Raw genomic sequence first — 19,326 nt, 5'->3', positions numbered from 1 at the left:
GCGGGGGAGGAGGCGGGGGAGGAGGCGGGGGGAAGCGCAAAGGAAAGAACAAACGTGAAATGTTTACGCCTGCTTTGGGGTGTGAGGTGTGTGTGTGTGTGTATGGAATTGCTGTGTGTGTATGTGTGGATGCGTGAGCCTGTGCTTGTGCTGTGCCACGTACCCACCGCGCGATTACCACCCCTACATGCCCCCCGACATGCACGCACGCTCTTCACCCCGCATTCCCGTACAGCATTGCCGACCCTCGCGACCCCACCTGGAGGGCCGCTGCCAGCAGCGCCGTCAGCAACATCATCGGAAGGTACTGCTCCGCTACCAGCCTCCGAAACCAAGATACCAACGAAGCCCAGGTGGTAGCGCTGGTTTGCAGCGACGTCGTGCTGGTGGCCGTACATGACCCTGCCGGCGGGCCGGTCACAGCAGCTGCCGGAGCGGCCGTCACCGCTGGGGCGCCCCCATCGGAGCCGTAGCTGGCGCTGGCGGCGTCCACGGCTGCAGCAGCTATGTTGGGATGGGACGACGTGACAGCACTGGCCGCTGTAGAGGTGGCCGCAGCGGCGCTCTCAGTAGTGTGATGGGTGGCATAATTGCTGCTGCCATGGATGCTTTTGTTTCCTGTAACGCTGTTATCACCTGGGTATCCATCTGAGGCGGATTTAGCGACCCCAGAGGCAGATATTGTGGAGTGGAGAGTCCCTGCCACTCCACGGGGCGCTGCTGGGACAGCGATGCTGCAGGGCATCCGGTTCATGTCCGTACATCGGACCGTGCTAACGGCCGTCTGCTGATGGTGGTTTGATCTTAATACAGTGTACAGGTTACGGGGTTGGCTATGGCAGCGTAAACTGGGGCTCCCAGGTGCTGTCGGAAGGGCATGGCCAGCACGAAAGCTCCAAGTCGCCGCATGCTGAGTTAGGCGATGTGGTAGCCCGATGCAAATGATTAGGGCATATTGAGTCGTCGTCTTTTGGTGTGTCACGCATGCCGCACAGCGGCTGGGACCAGCCCGACAGCGCGGCGGGAGTGCAAGCTGATTGAAGCACGACATCTTCTAGACGCAGCTAGTTGGGCGCTGCACATGACATAGACGACTACGTGTTATACTGTTGCAGTAAATAAAAATTGGTCACCGTGACAGTGCGTCCGTTCACTATCTGCTTGCACTATAGTGCAGCGAGCGTTGCGTCCCTAAGTAACCTAAACATACAGTTCATAGATTCAACAACAGAACATGATGATCATATTATGCCATGCAAAGCCGACCGCAAATAGAGTGAGAACTCTTGGCAGCTGTCGACTTTTACTGGCTTCGAATTATGTGCTGTTGCTGCAAGAGACTGTGCCAGCTAATTCAACGCCTTATTGCGACTATCCTCCAGGCCTTTAAAATTATATGTCGCGGCATCACTTGCAGCAGCATCGGGGGCACTGCACCAGCATGTCGTGTTTCCCATGTCCGTTGGCAAACAGTCCTGGATGCAAGCCTAAAGATGACGTATTCTACGCCCCGTACACATCCCCCAACTCCGCTCTCCGCAAACGGTCATAAAGCGTCGTGGTCACGCTTCACAAGCTGCCGGTCGCTCTCCCGAACCTTGGCCTGACGGGGAGCAGCACAAAAGCCATCCCCGCAACCACTGCGGTACCTCACTGCCTCAGCACTCAAAACTGACGGGCCCCCCTTACTGGAGGGTCCATGCGGCGCATCCCGCCAAAGGGATCACCACACAAAATTACTTTCCTAGTATTGCGGTGGCCAGTGAGTGGGGCACTTTCCTGAGAACTTCTCAGGAGTCCTGAGTCAGGACAAAAAACACCAACTCCCAACGACCAAAACCATCATGACTCGATGTGACAATTTCGCAACGGGCAAAAACGCACACAAACAAAAGCCGGAACGTAATATTCTCCAATATGATTTGCGAAGAAGAATCACAACTGCGCGTCAACCAGTAGGCTACTACAGTATCCAAGCTTTTGGAAAGCTCATATACTCGCAAGACAAATCCTTTCCTCCTGTCTGCGTACTTGTATTCTCGGCTGCCGGAAAAATGGCCACCTCTCGTCCGTTCCGAAATTTGCCTATTTCTTCGCCATACCCTTCGCTCCTTCCGCTCGGCTCGCCCGCATCCACTCCCTCCCTCCCTCGCACACTAGCTCCCCTCTCCTCTCCCCTTCCCGTTCTCCGCTAACCCCGGCTCTCCCTTCACACGCTGAGCCGCACCATAACCCTGCCATCCCTCTGCACCACCACGGGGTACACGGGCAGCGGCACCGGCGTCACGCTGGCCTTGAGCGTGCGCAGGAAGCCTCGAACCGGAGACCCGTCGGAGGGGCACCACTTGAGTACCTTGCCTGCGGGACGTTGTTTTGTTTGGGACAAGTACGGCGCCAAGTACGGGACATTATGTACGACTGTACAAGCAGCAAATAAAATGCCTTACGAATGCTAGATGGGGGAAATGTCGCCACGTCAAGAGTTTACCGCCGCAGCGAGTTTCACTCGTTGGCTCTTCTTTTTTGCGCCGGGGGGTAAGATGATCCAACGGGCTCATGTACGTGGGTTAGGGCTTGATGTTTTCAGCTGTCTGCCTGGCACTGTGCACGACCACATGTCCCAACGTGCCCCAGTGGAGTCGGTGTTTCGGAGGGATACGGCAGCGCATGAGGGAGCATTTTCCAGAGCAGGAGACCTAAACCAGCTAGCGATCACTGAAAATGATGAGGTCGAACAGAGTGAACAAACTGAAGGGAAGGAAAGGGATGGGACGGGTAAAAGAAGATGTGTTTTTCGGGGTGTTGGGGGGTTAGGACACCCGGGTTGCCATACACTTCAGGACTCGTCCACCCAGCAACCCCCACGGCCGGGCCCCGAAAAAACAAGGTTCGTCCCGGATCCCACTACTGTACGGCATGTCGTACGCACCTGTCTTGAGTTCGTACACGGTGCCATCCAGGGGGGTTTCGATGGTGGGTCCCTCGGGGCCGTCCTCCAGCTTAGCGTCAATCAGCGGGTATTGATCTGCAAAACGGTTTTTAAGCTTTAAATGATTATGGTTTATGTTAATTTTTTTCTCTTTCAGGTTTACAACCAAACGGATGACCCCTAAATGCGTGGATTCGGCCCACCGGGTCGTTGATTCTACATCCGGGCAGTGATGCCCTGCCCTGGGGCCCCTCCCCCGGCATAACAGTCTTACACCTATAGGACAGGATAAGGCCCGAAACGATGCCCGGCAGGGGTGAGCCCCATAACAAGCAGCCGCAACAATCACAAACAGCTACTAAAATGTCCCTCGGCTGCACAGCAGAGCAACTTTAGAGGAGAGGTCGCCCTAAGAACGACCAGCGATTGGGGGTTCATGGCCAAAGGATACGCGCGCGAGAGGCGCTATCCTTGCGGTTGTGTGATAGGTGGTGATCCTGTCGATAACTGTGTTGGTGAGTGAGGGATATTGGGCGCAGGGGAGTTTGACTCACAAGCGGTGGAGAAGGCGTCCATGGCGTATAGCGTGTCCTTGAACATATGAAGTACGACAGTCTTCTTGCTGCCCTATGCGGACATGTACGGACGATAATATGTAAGGCAATGAGATGGGGAGGGAGAGAGAGAGAGAGAGAGGCAGGGGCCGCTAACACACGGTGGCGGGGTACCCCCTGCACGTGTCGGGATGTGGACCGGGGGTTGGCGGAAAGGAGAGGAGGGAAGGGAAGGGGAAGGGAAAGGAAGTACGGGACGGGAAGGGGGAACGGAGCGGAGGAGTTCACGGATTAGGGTCCCATGAGGGTCTTAGGGATTTTACAAGGGAGCGGAGTGGTTTAAGAACGGACGAAGAGGATGACCGAGAGGGGATTTTAAACGGTGCGCTGAACGGCTGAGAGCCTCTCAAGCATGTTTCCCAGAGCAGCCGTCCTACAACTACGTGATGGTTTGGGTTGGTGTGAACTCTTGGGACAAGTGGCGCAATCGACTGTCCGCTGTGCAAAGGGACCGCGCAAGCAAAGGACATTAGGAGTTCGTTTCCTTCTTCAGTAACATTCTTTGCAGACTTCTGGCGCTCCTATCGCGTACCCTCAAGCCAACACCAGCACTTTGGACTTCTGTGTTCACACCTTCCAGACACGGCAAGCAGGCAAAGGTTATCCCTCGATGCTTGGCGTTTTGCCACCCAACAGTGGACAAGAAACAATAGCCTCCCTTGGTAATGTATACTGAACCGCGCACAAGAACTGCCAACTTGCCTTCAATTCGCAAATCTTTCGCTTCTTGTCGCCAGCAAAGTCACTGAGCTTCGCCAGCTCAAACCAGTTGCCCTTGGTAAGATCGCGATCAGGATCTGTGTTGCCGCGTTCAGCTGGCGCGACCTCCTCTTTAATGTTGCCGAGCTCCTCCGCCAGGTTCACCCGTTTTTTAGTTCGAGGGGCGGTGTAAATACCGCTTCCTGAATCGGATGATTTTGAAGCATCTTTCCTGCCCTGAGCCTTGCCAAAGCCAGTTCCTGCCCGGCAGCAAATGGACCGGCGCTTCCCGAGTGCAGGAAGGCGAGGTGTGCTCTTGAATGCTGCAATGTTCATTCTGTGTAGATGCCTATGAGCAAGTATTCACCAAACGCTTAGATACAGTGACCCTGGCTCGAGTTGTTGTGTGGCCTTGAAACAATTTTACTTGCTGTATGACCAAAGCTTGGCTAGAGGATAAAGTATTATGTGCGCAAAAACAATATCTTTGTCGGTTCACGAGGCAACACAACTTCGCAAGCTTACGCGGCTTTTCTGTCCTACCTGACCCCACTGACCCACGGGCGATCCGGCCAAAAGCACAGGCCCCACGGAAGGGGGAACTACGGAAATCCCACACAATTATAGGCTCCATAAAGCAAGGCTTACTAGATTATGACTTTTATAACCGGATCTCAACTTTAGAAACACCTCAACTTTGCAAGCCCCAGATCTCATGATTACCGGGTTCACCTCGGGTCACCCGAGGCAGTGTTCGACACCCCGTACGGGGCCCGTAAGTTTTTGGCCTTTTTTCGGTATCCCCGTCAGGGCCGTAGGACTTTTCGGTGGCTCCCGTAAGGATTTGGGGGCGCGAAGCGCCCCGTACGGGGCCGCCCCCGGACCGGCCGAAGGCCTGTTACGGTGGTTCCCGTAAGGATTTTAAGGATTTATAAGAGGCCGTACGGGGCCCTGTAGGGGAGAGGACGGACCATATAAAGGATAAGGCCACACACTTGATTCACTACTTCGTGTGGGGATGTTGGGACCTGCTGCTGATACCGGGGCGAAGCCACTGATTGATCAGGCTGCTGAGATCTACTCGCGTAAGGGTTATACAGGCATTATTCACAAGTTGTTTTCTGACGTTAGCAAAATTAATTTGAATCCATACGGAGAGGATGATAATGAGGAGGTTGCGACTGACCCAGAGATTGAAGTACTGGTACAAGCAACATACCCCGCTAGTGACGATGAGGCTTTTAGTGACAGTGACTACGAGACCGACGTAGAACGAGATACCGATGAGTCGTGCGTGGATGAGATGAGGAGGAGGACGAGAAAGAGGAGCAGAAGGGATGGGCGGCCGCGGCGGCCAAGGCGCTTGGCTTTCGCTGAGTGTGCCGTGTCCCCGTGTGTAATGGTTCACGGGAAAATAACGAAAATAACTATTTACAGGGCAAAAAAATGCAAAGCGTCACTTTCCACAGCGTTTCAGCCAAGGACAGTGTCCCCGTAAAGGTTTTGCGGGGTTACGGGGGGCCCCGTAAGGTTTTCGGCCAGTACAGGAGCCTGGTACGGGGGCCCCTCCGTAAGGAAAATTTGGGAGGTACGGGGGATCCCGCAAGTTTCAGGAAGGTCAGTGTCGAACCCTGCTCGGGTGATGCTCCGCTTCTCCACATTCTACACCAGGTAGGAATTACTGTGCCGCCCCCCCCCCGCTGATCACTTACATTGTCGTTGGGGAGGAACTCAGCCCATGAGAATGATGCTACTAGCGTCTTCGCCTATATTAAAGTTATCTTTTTGGGGGGGGAAGGTTATGGAATTGCAGCTGCGGCTCTTGGTTATCTTATCAAATCAGTAGAAGGATCATTTTTATTCAGATTCAGATTTTTTAGCTTTTCGCTTCTGAAAGCTTTGCCGCAATAGGACCGTTCCGGGCTAGGTATGACGCCGTCCGGCGCCGAAGCCGCCTACTGGGCGCGTGGCGCATCACAAATCCCGCAATGATGCCGGCGTTGTGCGTTGATCACCGTGGACAGTTGGATAGCAGAGAGAATTGCTTAAGCGACGCTGACGGACAGCCCACCATTTCTCGCAAAAACGGTTTTAGCGCAGTACATGACGTGAATGAATGATATCACGATTTTGCGTCTGTATGTGTGTCTGTATGTTACATATCGATCCATGCCTGACGCTGGCCAGGGGCACCTAACCGTATACCTCAACAGGAATTACCGCCGAAGTACTCTCCCCCTAGCGGGAGGAGAGGGACGTGCGGGGCCACAGTCCCCTCCCCCTCGTCCGTGTGTGTGTATGTGTGTGTTTCTGTGTGTTTGTTACAGTGGATTCCAGACTCTTGAAGATCCACAACTCTGTCTACTTTAAACATATCTCCGGCCGTTTACAGCTGCCAGCGCTGGCATTGGCTGCTCCGCATCCGTCGACGTCGCAGGTCCGTTGGCTCTCTAACTGCCGTACTAACTGCTAGTAGTACTGTCGGCGAAATGCACATGTCTTTATCTGGGCTCGACAGCTTTTACCGCCTAACGTCGGAAACGCAGTAATGGTGTCGCTGGGCTCCAACAAACCCCCCACAAGCTCACTGTGGGCGGAGTTTTTCACGCACACAGCTGTACGGACAAAGACTTGACCTCATTCCCCCTCACATATGCGCAACCATACGGCGCTCTGAGCTGCGCCCAAGGTGCCCTGGAGTGATGCTCTGATGAGGCGGAGGTGGAGGTGGAGGAAACTGCTTATCACTTTCGCGGAGATGCATGCTAGCTATCATCAGGTCAAACAACCTACCTGCTCGGTCTGCCACCCAATATGCCCTCGCCACTCCCGATAGTACTTAGAACGTACTAAGACTTAATTTTTATATAGTTTTTTTATCCGCCTTATCAATCTGAAGAGAAATTTGAATTTAACCTTCAATGCGTTACATGGCGCCGATGCGTTGCAACCCCAAGAGGTCCCCAACCCACACATCTGTGTGCGGACACTCCCCCTTTTCCGTTACATGATTGTCCTTGAGCCCTCGGCTCGTATTGGGCGGTTTGCAAGTACGGGGTACACACCCCCACGACCATGCAACCATACACATGATTGTCGCTGTGTCCAGACTAAGAAACTGTCAACAACTGACAAATATAACGGCACATTTCACGACGTAAACCCGTTACGTGCATTTACATATCCAAGCCCAAATAGAGCTTATCCTAGCAACACGCTCAAGTGCCTTTCACTCCCTTCCCCACCACCCGTCACCCATCATCCTAACACAACCCAACAAAACACACCTCACACGCTTCCATTGCAGTTTTAACATCACCCAGCACGCCTTCTAGAATTCCCACAACGGGATTCATTCATAAATGCAAATTGCATGTAATACTAATAATAAGGACGGAACTGCGCTACTGCCTCTCCCTCTTCTTTTATTATGCCTCGTCACCTATGCATCCATATGTATGTATGTGTATATGTATGTATGTATGTATTTCCTCGCTCGACGACCCCCAAAGCTGCAACAGCATACCTCCAGTAGTCGAGATCTAATCCCCGTTGCCTTCGGTGTTTACTAAGCCTCACCGACTATCCCCTACCCCGACTGAACTCCTAGTAGAGCCACGACAGCATAAGTTGTGCGGAAAATCACACACCACTCTCACACACACAAATGTATGTGCATGTCCACGTTGTATATCACGTGCATGTCTGAGAATGAAAGTTTTTTTAAAACAAGAACAACCGCCCCCACATCTGATGGGAGCGACAGCTGCATGACAGGAAGATAAAGATGAAACACACAGGCAAGAAAGGGGACAAAACATGAGGTAAAACACGTATCAAACGTACTGGGATTGTAGATTGAAATTGAAATAGACAGTAGGTTGCCCTCTCTACCGCCGCGATCCCGGTTGGGGTGTCCCGTACGCCACCTCCCCGTCCTCCCCCGCGGGGGATACCCCCGTCCACAATGGCCACCAACAGCCCATCACCAAACTGCCGCCGTCGCCACCATAATCACACACATACAGGGTCCGTCATATCAGTATTGCAGTGTGGATTGTGCTCGTGGCCCTAACAGCCGTGGCCTGATTGAGTTTCTGCTGCCCTAAGTGTCTGCAGACAGCCTTCGCATCAGCCGTCGTCGTCACTATACCTTCTCACAGCCGCAGCCGCAGGGTAGCGCAGCACAGGAGTGACATATCGCGCCGTGCCGTCACACGCTGCGAAATGCTGTGGCTGTTGCTGCTGGGTGCTGCTCTCTTAACCAGTTGGTTTCAAGTAAAGCTGTGTTGTGTGTGAGAACGACATCAAACTTTCGTAAAGACACGTGCAAGCGCGCACATCGAGGTAGCCCTTGATGCACACACACACACACACACACACACACACACACACACACACACACACACGGACACACACACGGACACACAGACAGGGAACGAGAGAAGATTCCAAACAAAGCCTTACCAACAAACTAAACAGACGCACATACGTACACATTGTATGTACGCCAACGATCCGCATGCTTAAAACACGGTGTTATATACGCACGAAGCAAGGTTCCCAAAATTTAAGTATCGCACAAACCAAGGTGTCTTATACCGATGGCTATGAAGAGGGTTAACATGCACATATATGTAGGGAGAGAGGCAGCAGCACCAAGAGAGTCAATCGTTTACCCACCATGTACACTACCCTTGAATTTGCGTTCGCCATCTCATGATCCATTTCTCCTCTTCCTCCCTGGATATGAGCATCGACTCCTTTCCACCTAAGGCTGCCATTACGATGCCCCAGGCCGCATACAGTGGCTAATTTAGGCGCGGTTAGGGGTCGCTCGTAGCAAAGGAGGAGCTGGAAGGCGGTCTGCAGGCGCGAGCGGAGGAGCTGCTGCAGGAGAGGCGGCGCAACCTCTTGGTGTACTGTACTGATGCGGAGGATTGCCCTGCCAGCAGTCCGTGATTCCCAACAAGTGATAGAATTATATTATTCCAGCATAAGCGCTGCTGCGGAGGGTCTGGACGCAGCCCCCTCGCAAGCAAGGCATAAATGCATCATTATGCGACGATAGCAAGATGCATCCACCGCACTACAGAGCGCAGCTTCAAGAACTGATAATAAAATGCATCATTGATGGATCGAAATGTGGAGCTCATGTTATCGTATGAACTCGGCGGCGCCGTGAAACATCAAGAACGGGCAAGGGGTGAAAGCTTGACCGACGCCGACGCCGAAGGTCGCCGTGTAGCTGGTTGCGCTTTTCACCGGCCGGGCCATTCCCAGCCGCTTATTACTTGCAAATTTTTTAATCCATGTACTGATAGATCCATTGCTTGGTTGGATTTCAATGCTCGAGATAAGCCATTTTGCCAGCGCCCATGACGCCAAGGCATGTATGGCGTAGAATAGCCCTGCAACAGCAAATGGAAAATGAAAAGGTAAGGTACGGCGTAAAAGTGAAGACTGGCGTTAACTGTTAAGCCATGGCCTTTGGAATGAAGCACGTTCAGGGGCTTGGCGTTTGCCATAATCAATTGAGGTTGATAGATATTTCAAATTTATTGAAGTAAAACTTCTGTTTTCATAAGGCCGCATAAAGCAGTACCTGCAGTGAAACTGCCAAGTGGCTGCAAGCTTGTTGGATCCTGGGTCGCTGGGGCTTACCTTGCGCTTGGGACTAAACATGACAACTGCATTGAGCAGACGCAATTTAAAAAACTAGGCGAGCTAGCTGCTCCGATCAAGCTTAGCATTCTCCTTGGATTCCAAATGAAAGAGTTGATACTACCTCCATTCTATTCTGCTTATATACATTAATGTTGTTTTAAAGCAGTACACGTATTGCAATTTTGACCACGTGGTGCAAGTGCCTTGCTTTGCCTACACAAACCGCACTACAGTACGATGAGTCATGAACATGGGTTGATTGGCAGATCAGGTTTGCGTATCCGTAACCCACGTAAGCATTTGAGCGAGTAGACTATTGCGGCGTGAACGGCCCACATAAGAATCCAGCGTTTCTGCAGTTGGGGTTTCGCAGTCTCAGTTCAGATACATTGGAAAACTGATATAGTAAGGGAATTTTTGACGTCGTCCAACGTAACGTTGCTTGGATTAGTGTAGTCAATTGCAGGTATGCCTTGTCATAATGTACTTTATTCATATAAATACCTCATGCGGCGAAACTCCTCCGCAAATTCCATGCCTTATCCATCAGTTTATAGCCCGAATTTAGAGCTTGAGACAAGTTGCACCAGCGCACATTCTGTGACACGGTGCACGCACGCGAAGAAGGGCGGCCGCGGCTGCAGCCTGAGGTCACAAGCTTAAAACCTCAAGCGTAAATTTAAAAATACAGGTTTGAAATCATATTTGTATATATTATAAATAATTTATTGGGCTCGCGTTTAGCGAGCTTGGTGTTTGCCTTGCCGCGCTCCCTGCCGTTCCTGTTTGTGCTCTCCGGCTAGCCGGGAACTTTCCGCTTAGCTCCCTCAACGGCCGCCTCCAAAACGAATCCCGCGAGTGGCAAGAGGTTTTGCACGCGCTGGGCACGGCCCCCAGTTGGCGCTTCCCATATCTTGAGCAATCTTGAGCTTTGCTACCAAGCTGGTGCAGGACGACGCGACTGCTTTATTTACCTAATCCGTGTCGCGCCTGTTTCGGTGCACGGGGTGGAGGTTTTGCAAAGTGGGAGCTGGGTAGTTTGAGAGGAGTTTTATTTGCAGGTTTACTCGGGTGCATGAATTTGTATTGAGAGGTGTGCGGGGTGGCGGGTGTTTGGCCTTTTTGTCGAGCGTGTTATTTTGTGTGTGGTTCCTTGCTGAGGTACTCGTGCTATGCGGCGGCTGTAATGTGCAGCCTTTGTCTTCTGGAAATTGCACTGTTCCTGGCTGGTGTGCTTGTGTGTGTATGTATGTATGTATGTGTGTGTGTGCGTGTGTGTCTGTTACAAATCAATCTGGGCCTGACGCTGGCCAGCGGCACCTAACCGCACTCCAACGGGAACGACCGCCGAAGCACACCATCATTGGGGCGTTCTATCGGTCAGAGTCCTAAAACCGTTCTCCCTTATCAACGCAAGGCGCCGTCACCTATTCGAGTCCTCAAGCCAGCTACTTTTAAACCAGCTCAGATGCCAAGCAACCTCCGTTACACCGAGCGCATGCTCTACAGCTGCGCGATCTACCAATGCACTCGCACCCGTGCCAATCGCCACACTATCCTTGCGAATCCTGCCGCCGCCCCACGGTTTCATGATCCAACCACCGCCTGGTGTACGGCCTCTGGTCCAAGCCCTATGCAGCATTATTATTCCTCCGCCACTGCTCTGCAGCAGTGTGTAGATTTTCATGGTGAGCTTCCATTCGAGCACCCTGGCGCACTGGAGGAATGCAGTCTCTCATCTCAGCAATCGACACCCTGATCATCTTCACCCGGGTGAGGGGGACCAGCAGTGGGATCCGGACCCACGTTTTCCGGTATGTGTGTGTGTGTGTGTGTGTGTATTAGCTTCCTGGGCAGTCGTTCTCCAAATTGCCACTGGGGTGTTTCCTGACCACGCGCTGTGATGCTCATGATGGCTAGGTAGATGATAGCTAGGCAGGTAGGTAGGTAGGTGCATAGCTAGGCAAGTATGTAGGTAGGTACATAGCTAGGCAGGTAGGTAGGCTTAGGTTCGCACGCTCAGAAACCCTATCCGTTTTCTCGAATACCACGGGGGTGGGTATATGTGTACCCTGAGGACAGTCAGCCGCGCGCTGCTCAGGAGGCATAACGCAGTTCCTTTCCAAACCTGCGCAAACCTCCAGGGCATGGAAATGGAGGCAAGCATGGGTGCTGCGCTAATAACTAACGAGACTAAAAGCTGCGAACTATGGACGAAGTAGGCGGTAGAACCGGCGATGGTTTGCCTTGCTCGGATCAGACGTTACACACCCGTACATACATCATTGCCGTGCACGCTGTAGTACGGCATAATGGTCCATGCGCAGCTGCTCTGTCACCGGGATTGATCATCACCGATGTCGCCAGCCTCGCATTTTTTGGACCAACATAGGGTTCAACCCCACCAGCGCCATCCAGACATGCATGTACCAATCGAGCTACCAACCCAACTTCGACAACTCCCAACTAACTAGCACTCGGGTGGGACGTAGGGCCGCGGACGACATGCAAATACCGATATGATGTAAAGCGAGCAACTCGTATGCGGCATAGCAGCTGCCACAGCTAGCAACACGGCTGATAATATTTACCCAAGCAATGGGAAATTTAAGCCAAGCTCTCGCATCCTCCACCCTGCCTTTTTTCCATCCCGCTGGTAAAATCATACATACGGAATTTTAAACAATACGATGAAAGGATTTGACTGCGCTGCTGCTCCTTGCGCTCACCTAAACAACTGTCAACCAAGTGTTGAAAAGCAAATGACTAAAAAAGATGTCTAATGGAATGATGATAAAGGGGATTCGTAACGACGACGGTATCAAAGTTGGAAATTTTCACACCCAAGACAAAACACGGCATGTATGGAAGGAATTCAATCAAACGATGGTGATAAGACCGCCACGGACTACACAGCTGCGCCAAATTCTACCACCCAGGCTTACCGTGGTACCCAGTTCCACATATGCACATGAGGCTGGTATTTTGGAATCTAAAACGTAGTTGACGCGCGTCCGCTGCCCCGCGCAATAGTGTCCACCACCTAGAAAAAACCTAACCAAATGAGTTGCTTAAATGCCACCATGGGGCTGATCGTGCACGAAACATAAACCCTCATGCACCCTCATGCCCCGTACTGCGTTGGGAAACAGCAGAGCCTCAGCAGAGCGTGTTTCTTAAGTTATCGGCAGATGTTGTGAACTGAAACATAAAAAGGAAAAACACGACATATACGGCACGTGAGGATGTGTGAAAACGATGATGGCAATATGTTAAGACGGGAACATGACATGTAAAACCCATGACGTGTCAAACGTGGTGCGAAAGCCTTGGTGCCGAACAAAGAAGTATATGCCATGAAAACCAGGATGCGGAAACCATGATGCATGACGAAGTAATCAGGCAGTAGAGCCGCATGAAGGGCGCTATGACGGGCAAAGTAACCCCAGGAGGAGTCAATTTGTATCTACATTATGCAGCCTCATGCGCGGAAATGAACTCATCTGAATTACTCGTTTTCTTTGCCAGCAGCAGATAGACTGACCTATCATACGCTTTTAGTCCTGATCTCGACGTGACATGCTGTGCTCCGTGCGTACAACTCCTCCACCCCCAGCAATGCCCAAGGCAGGCTCTGCCTCCAGCCAACCACGCATCGAGAAAATGTTCCCTTGCATATACGTTTCAACCAGAACACATGCATCACAATATGAGCATGCTTACTTGTAAGCCAGTGCCCACGTGCAGAGATACATACAGACACACATACAGACACACATACAGACACACTTTTCACGTGCACGTGCTTAGCTGATTTGCCTCTTACAAGGCAACGGGCTGTTAGAACTGGCTCCGGAGAGTGTTCTGGCTGTCGCGGCCCATGCAGCCCCAGTAGTCAGATACGGTGCGGCACACTCCACACACAGACACATGGCACCCAACACAAACACACCCGGAAAACAGTACGTGGCGTCCAGAGCTGTCTCGTAAAGGGAGCCAACCTCAAGCACGGCACAACGCACAAAGACCCACACGCAAACAACAGCTAGCAATGATGTCATCCTTCCCCATAATCTCGACACGTAGGGTTCATTCCTTGCTCTTTGCTTCTCCGTCACACACACACACACACACACACATACACACACACGCACACACACGCACAGACACAGACATAGACACACACGCACAGACACAGACACACATACAGGCTCAATTTGTTGGTGGAGAAACCGATGTCCGGACTTGCATGGGATCCTCCTACCCTGGTACCCACACAACTAAGATTTCTCCTGAGGAATATTAGATACAAATACTCATAACTAAGTACATACGTACACACGCAGAGAGGATCGCGAAGGGCAGCAGCTTCCCACGGGCCGACCCTGCCCCTCACAACAGCCAGCTTGGCTCAGCAACAGAGCCGTCAGCTGAGTTTATAGAAGCAGCAGTAGCCCACAGACAGTCAACAAGCAGCAGCAAGCGCCACGCCATGTCCTTCCGATCGTCCGCATCGGCAAGAAAGGTACGTGAAGCAAGGAATGCCGCATCGATGATCGCCCGCAGCTCACATGATGAATTCTGTGTTTCCGCTAGCTTTCGGCTCCCAGGCGGCAGCAGTATGTGTGTAATTTTGAGCGTAAGTGATGCATGTGGATATGCGTGCATGCAAGACGCGCGCGGGTGCAGGCGTGTAGCTCTGTATGAGCTTGTGCAAGTATGAGTGCGCACTTTTTATGCGCAGACTTGCTCCCGATGTGTAGCTGTAAAGCATGATGAAGTGACTGACCCACCCACCTGCGGGGCTGTGCAAGAAGATAAGCGGAGTTGTGACATTCATCAGTGCAAGCGGACGAGGTCCAGCAGATGCTAGCAGAATTCAAGACATGCATACATCCATACGTGCAGAAAGGCATGACATGCTGCGAGGGGTGACGCCCGCACGTCGCCTCTTCACACAGCAGGCCGCCAGCTGGCCCCGGCCACAGAAGTGTGCGTACACCTGCCTTGCCTGTCCTGGCTTTATCATCACTTTCATGCATGCATGCAACGAGCCATTCATGATTCCCATTTGTTCATCGACAGTCACCACCAAAAACAAGCCGAGCCGCACACGAGCATCAAGACACGGGCACACAAGCGAGAGCCACAATCGATTCCTGCTGGTATATATGCAGCAACCGGATGGGCAATCAGTTGATCGACATACCGCACCTCAATCAATCGCTTGACAACGCACTAATAGCACACTAGCAAGCCAGTGTACGCCGCAGCGCCCGACAACACAGAGATAGGCGGATAGACAGACAGACAGGGAGACAGATAGCGGACAAGCTGGGTAGAGCCCATCTGCGGACACTTACGCACGGCATCTGGCACGCACCCCCAGCGGGATGTGATCTCCTTAAGGTGACCACCCCTATGGCATAAAACGAGGGGTAACCCCTCCTTAAGCAGATGGACAATGGACCTTAAGACATAAGCAAGGCCATTTTCTTCTGTGCTCAATCGACGCGGTCATTTCCGCGGGGGAACGCTGCTTGCTAGTCTCCACTCCCCGGCTCGGCGGTAATGAGCCACAGGAGCGCTGGGATAGGGGTGGTTTTTTCATGACAAGTTCTGAGGAACGAATGCAGGAGCAGGCCATTCGTGGATGACAGTCGCGACCATATCCATGCTCCATTCGGCTGTCCTGTTGGTGGTGCTGCTGGTTCCTTGCTGTTATTGCTGCCGCAGCTGCTGCTGCTGCTTGCTGCGAACGCTGTTGCTGCTGCTGCTGCTACTGCTGTTGCTGCTGCTGCAGGCCGTTCGGGCTGCTACAGGCCGTCCCGCCAGCAGTCGGTTATGAGCTAAATACTTCCAACATGTTTGTGAGAAAAGAAAGCAGACGTACCATCGGATGCTGTTAGGATTTATGGCGATAGGAAGGAAGATGGAACGTTAAGCAGCAGAGCAGGGGCGACCAGAGAGGCAAAGAGAGGCCCGCCGTAAGTTCAAGTGCTGCTCCTCTGCCTATTTTGTGAGTAGCATTTAGGATACAGTATGTGCCTTATGCGCCAGAGCAATTGGCAGAATGGAAGGTTGAAGTCGGACGAGCAGAGACGAGCTGCTCTGATGGCGTGTGACTCCATTTGAAAAAACGTTTTTCTTTCTGCCGAAATGAATCGCCTAGACCTAACGCCGTTTACCATGGACAGGAAGTTTGCTATTGTGAGTAGCTAATATGTGTGACAGGGACGTCCAATGAAAGTCAAGGTACATGGCGATTTGGACGGAACGACGCGGACGAGCGAAGGTGACCATGGTGATAGAAAAAGTTCACTGACATTGCGCCGCTGTCTCATATTAGACTAAGTGTATTAGACTTAAGAACATAGTGCTGAGGTAGACGACGTTGAACCATGCCCGGGAAAGTGCGAGCTGTCGGTCCGCATCAGTTTGTTGAATGGACACACAGGGCACCTGCACAGGTTGGACAAAATGCAGCATATTCATCAAATCTAATGATGTGCATTGAATCCTGATTTCTATGTAATGAAACGCTTCACAACTGCATCCCAGTAAATGCAAGGCAGCGAACCCTTTCGACGTGGCTTGCAGATTGTTATGAAACACCAAATTTATCATGACAACATGTTCAGGATTTACCTTTGAATTGTGGACCAATCTCAATCCACTAACAGAGGAAGCAATGTTGGACTTTATTGCAAGGATAATTACGCCAGCATCAGCTTCCATGCTTGCTCTAAATCTGCTCGAGCGAATAACCACAACGAATCCTACGATTACAAGAGGGACCCTCGTAAGAACATGAGAGTCGGCATTACCAAGTAACCTTCAGTCGCAGACTACCTTGCCATCGGTATTTTCCTGCATTGTTAGACGATGGACGGGGAGCAGCAATCCCTATTATTCATTATAATACTTCAAGAACATATATGAAGGAGAGCATCATGCGTCTTTGGGCACTACGTCGTACACACCACTGCCTGTCGTATCGACTTGCCATCGCAGCGTGTTTAATTTGAATTCAGCATATATGTATCTTCCATAGCACACGGCTCATTTTGTTCAGCAATTCCTCGACTCATCTAAAGTGTGAATTGTAAGAGACGCCACGCTGCAATTACATCCCATATTATAAATTGGATTCCCTCAGAAGATCTTACAATATACATTATCGTACCCACTGCAGCCTCCGTCTCTTTCCATAGCGTCGATGTCGAGCGTCGCGCAAGCCGTCGCAGCTCGAAAGACCATCGTAAGGGAGATGTAATGTGAAAAATGGCAATAATGTATGAAACCTACTGTTAGCTTAACGCTAAAATAATATTGGAATTATGCAGCGGGCCCAGACGGCTGGCCAATGACATATTATTCTGAGGTTCCGCAGCTGCAATCTCGTAGTACGTTTTATCATGCAGAAAGGGCCTCGGCGACGTGAATCTCAGCGTGTTGATGTGCTCAGGAAACGCTGACCGGTTGCCAATTTCTGGGTATCATCGAGAGGTCACAAACATGTACGTTTGCGACTTTTCATGTGAGTTACGAAGGAATGTGCGGCTGCGGAACTATTGCGGCTGTGCGGCAGCTGCTCATAAGACCTCATACGGAATCAACAAGCCAAGTCAGGAAATGCGGGAATGAAAACTGACCGTGATTGGGCTTTTCACTTGATCGCACTGAGCTTGGCCGGCGAAGGAATATGCGACTTAGTCATGTCGGATGATGAAACAGGTTTATTCGTAACCAGGCCGCGCCGGTGTACTTCGTGCTGTCGTACTGAGCGTGCTGCCTTCAGCTGGTGGTGGTTCCTGGGTAAAGGCCTTCAAATCGTTTATCGGTGGAAAGCTAACGCGTGTCGTATCCATCTCTCGTTCTGGGAGAGCAGAGTATCTTTATTGCGGCGGCGGCCTTTTCGAAAGTGCGGAAAATCGTATCAACAAACAAGTACCGGCGGCCTTTGCATTGACATGTGCTCCCACCCTTTAACGGTATAGAAGCACCATCCGCACTCCAGCAAGTTATGCAAAATGTTACTTCTTCCCGTGCTTTTCCACTACAGAAATAAAAAAGAAACTAAAGAAATTGCACTCGTTTCCTTGTGCGCGGTTTTTGTGATGGTTGTGGTGGAGTAGTTGGCGGGGCCCGGTCATTGGAGCCCGCGAGACACTCAACTCACAACAATTAAAAAATGCGATTACGAGTAGCAAGCTTCATCCTGCGTTAGATGTATGGACAAGAAAGCGGCACGAGCTGTGTTGGTTATTGTTGCGGCTTGGTTTGTTTCGGTGCATAGCTATGCAATAAATTGGAAATTCCTCAAGTATGCCATTGCTTAAACGTCATCGCGTGATCCGTACTCACTACTAACTTATTGTGGGGAAGGCCATTGCGTCTGCGACCACACTCCCGCGGTACCCAAACCCTTCAAAGACAATTCCGATCAGCCATTTGGCTGTTAGTGGGAGGGCGGGTGGGCCGCTCGCACGGCAATCGAGTAGAGAGTACGAAAATAACCTAATGCAGTCATCGACAGCAGAAAACGTAAGCCTCCAGCCTCATGCCGACTCTCTTACCTACCATTCATATTCTCTACCTCGTTCCCAAGACTCCGCCGCGTTGCCTCTAGTTCGGCTCGTGCCACAGGTAACTTCGCTCGTCGCTACTNTGCCATTCACCTTCGCCTCCACCCAGCCTCTGCTTCTCCACAGAAGCGGCGACCTCCTTCGCCGTTGTTACGCCTCGTCTATGCGAATCCTCCTCATCCGACTGTGTCTTCTGCCTACCCGGTGCGCGCCCCCTCTCTCTGCGCATCCTTTTCTCTGGCCCTCTCTTACGGTTGCCTACCTTACTGCAGGACTCGCCCCTTGCCTGTCCGGTGCCGGGCAGGCTTTCCTTGCCTTCCCCGGCCCTACTTGGGGCGCCCCTCCTCGGCTCGTCAACTACCTTACTTCCGTCCGTTCCTGCCCCTCGGGGGCCCAACCCCTCCGCCCTTTCCGTGGGCCCGACGCCCGCTCTGGACTTATCTCACGCCCCCGGCCTCTCCGATGCTGCCCCCCCGGTAGGCTTGCCCGCGCCTGAGTCCTGTCTCTCCTCTCCGTCGCGCTTACCTCCCCTACCTTCTTCTGCCCGCCAGGCACTGCCGGAGCCTACTCTGCCTCAAATCTTGGCCGCACGCGTCCGCCCCACTTCCTTACCCTCCGCCGTACTGGACCCACCTTCCAGCCGCCAGCTTTATACCGTCGCCCTCGCGAAGGCCGCCACCGTCTGCGACAACTCGCTGGCCCGCGAAACCATTGCCCGTCAGGAAGCTGCCGGTCGGGACCTCTCTGCCTGGCTGGCCTCCCTGCCTCATGGCCGTACCCTGCTATCCTGCACCGATGACGACCTACTCGTCTACCTGGAGGCGCACTG

The 19,326-nt window shown here is 52.2% G+C and overlaps 1 protein-coding gene across 1 annotated transcript in view; it reads right to left on the bottom strand.

Moving 5' to 3' along the window:
- VOLCADRAFT_106693 (uncharacterized protein) overlaps nucleotides 1-4,578 on the bottom strand; it is a gene marked incomplete at both ends in the record, with an annotated part of 10,398 nt that extends 5,820 nt beyond the window's left edge. The window contains 6 exons of the mRNA XM_002955124.1: nucleotides 260-479; nucleotides 2,228-2,358; nucleotides 2,930-3,025; nucleotides 3,484-3,556; nucleotides 3,645-3,660; nucleotides 4,229-4,578. Coding sequence (XP_002955170.1) covers nucleotides 260-479; nucleotides 2,228-2,358; nucleotides 2,930-3,025; nucleotides 3,484-3,556; nucleotides 3,645-3,660; nucleotides 4,229-4,578 — 886 coding nt within the window. The remainder of the gene's footprint in view (nucleotides 1-259; nucleotides 480-2,227; nucleotides 2,359-2,929; nucleotides 3,026-3,483; nucleotides 3,557-3,644; nucleotides 3,661-4,228) is intronic.
- Nucleotides 4,579-19,326: the final 14,748 nt, after the last annotated feature.

The sequence above is a fragment of the Volvox carteri genome (assembly GCF_000143455.1).
Source record: "Volvox carteri f. nagariensis unplaced genomic scaffold VOLCAscaffold_49, whole genome shotgun sequence".
In the NCBI taxonomy this organism is placed as follows: domain Eukaryota; kingdom Viridiplantae; phylum Chlorophyta; class Chlorophyceae; order Chlamydomonadales; family Volvocaceae; genus Volvox; species Volvox carteri.
The sequence above is the reverse complement of the archived record's forward strand: the minus strand, read 5'-3'. Positions and strand labels throughout refer to the sequence as shown.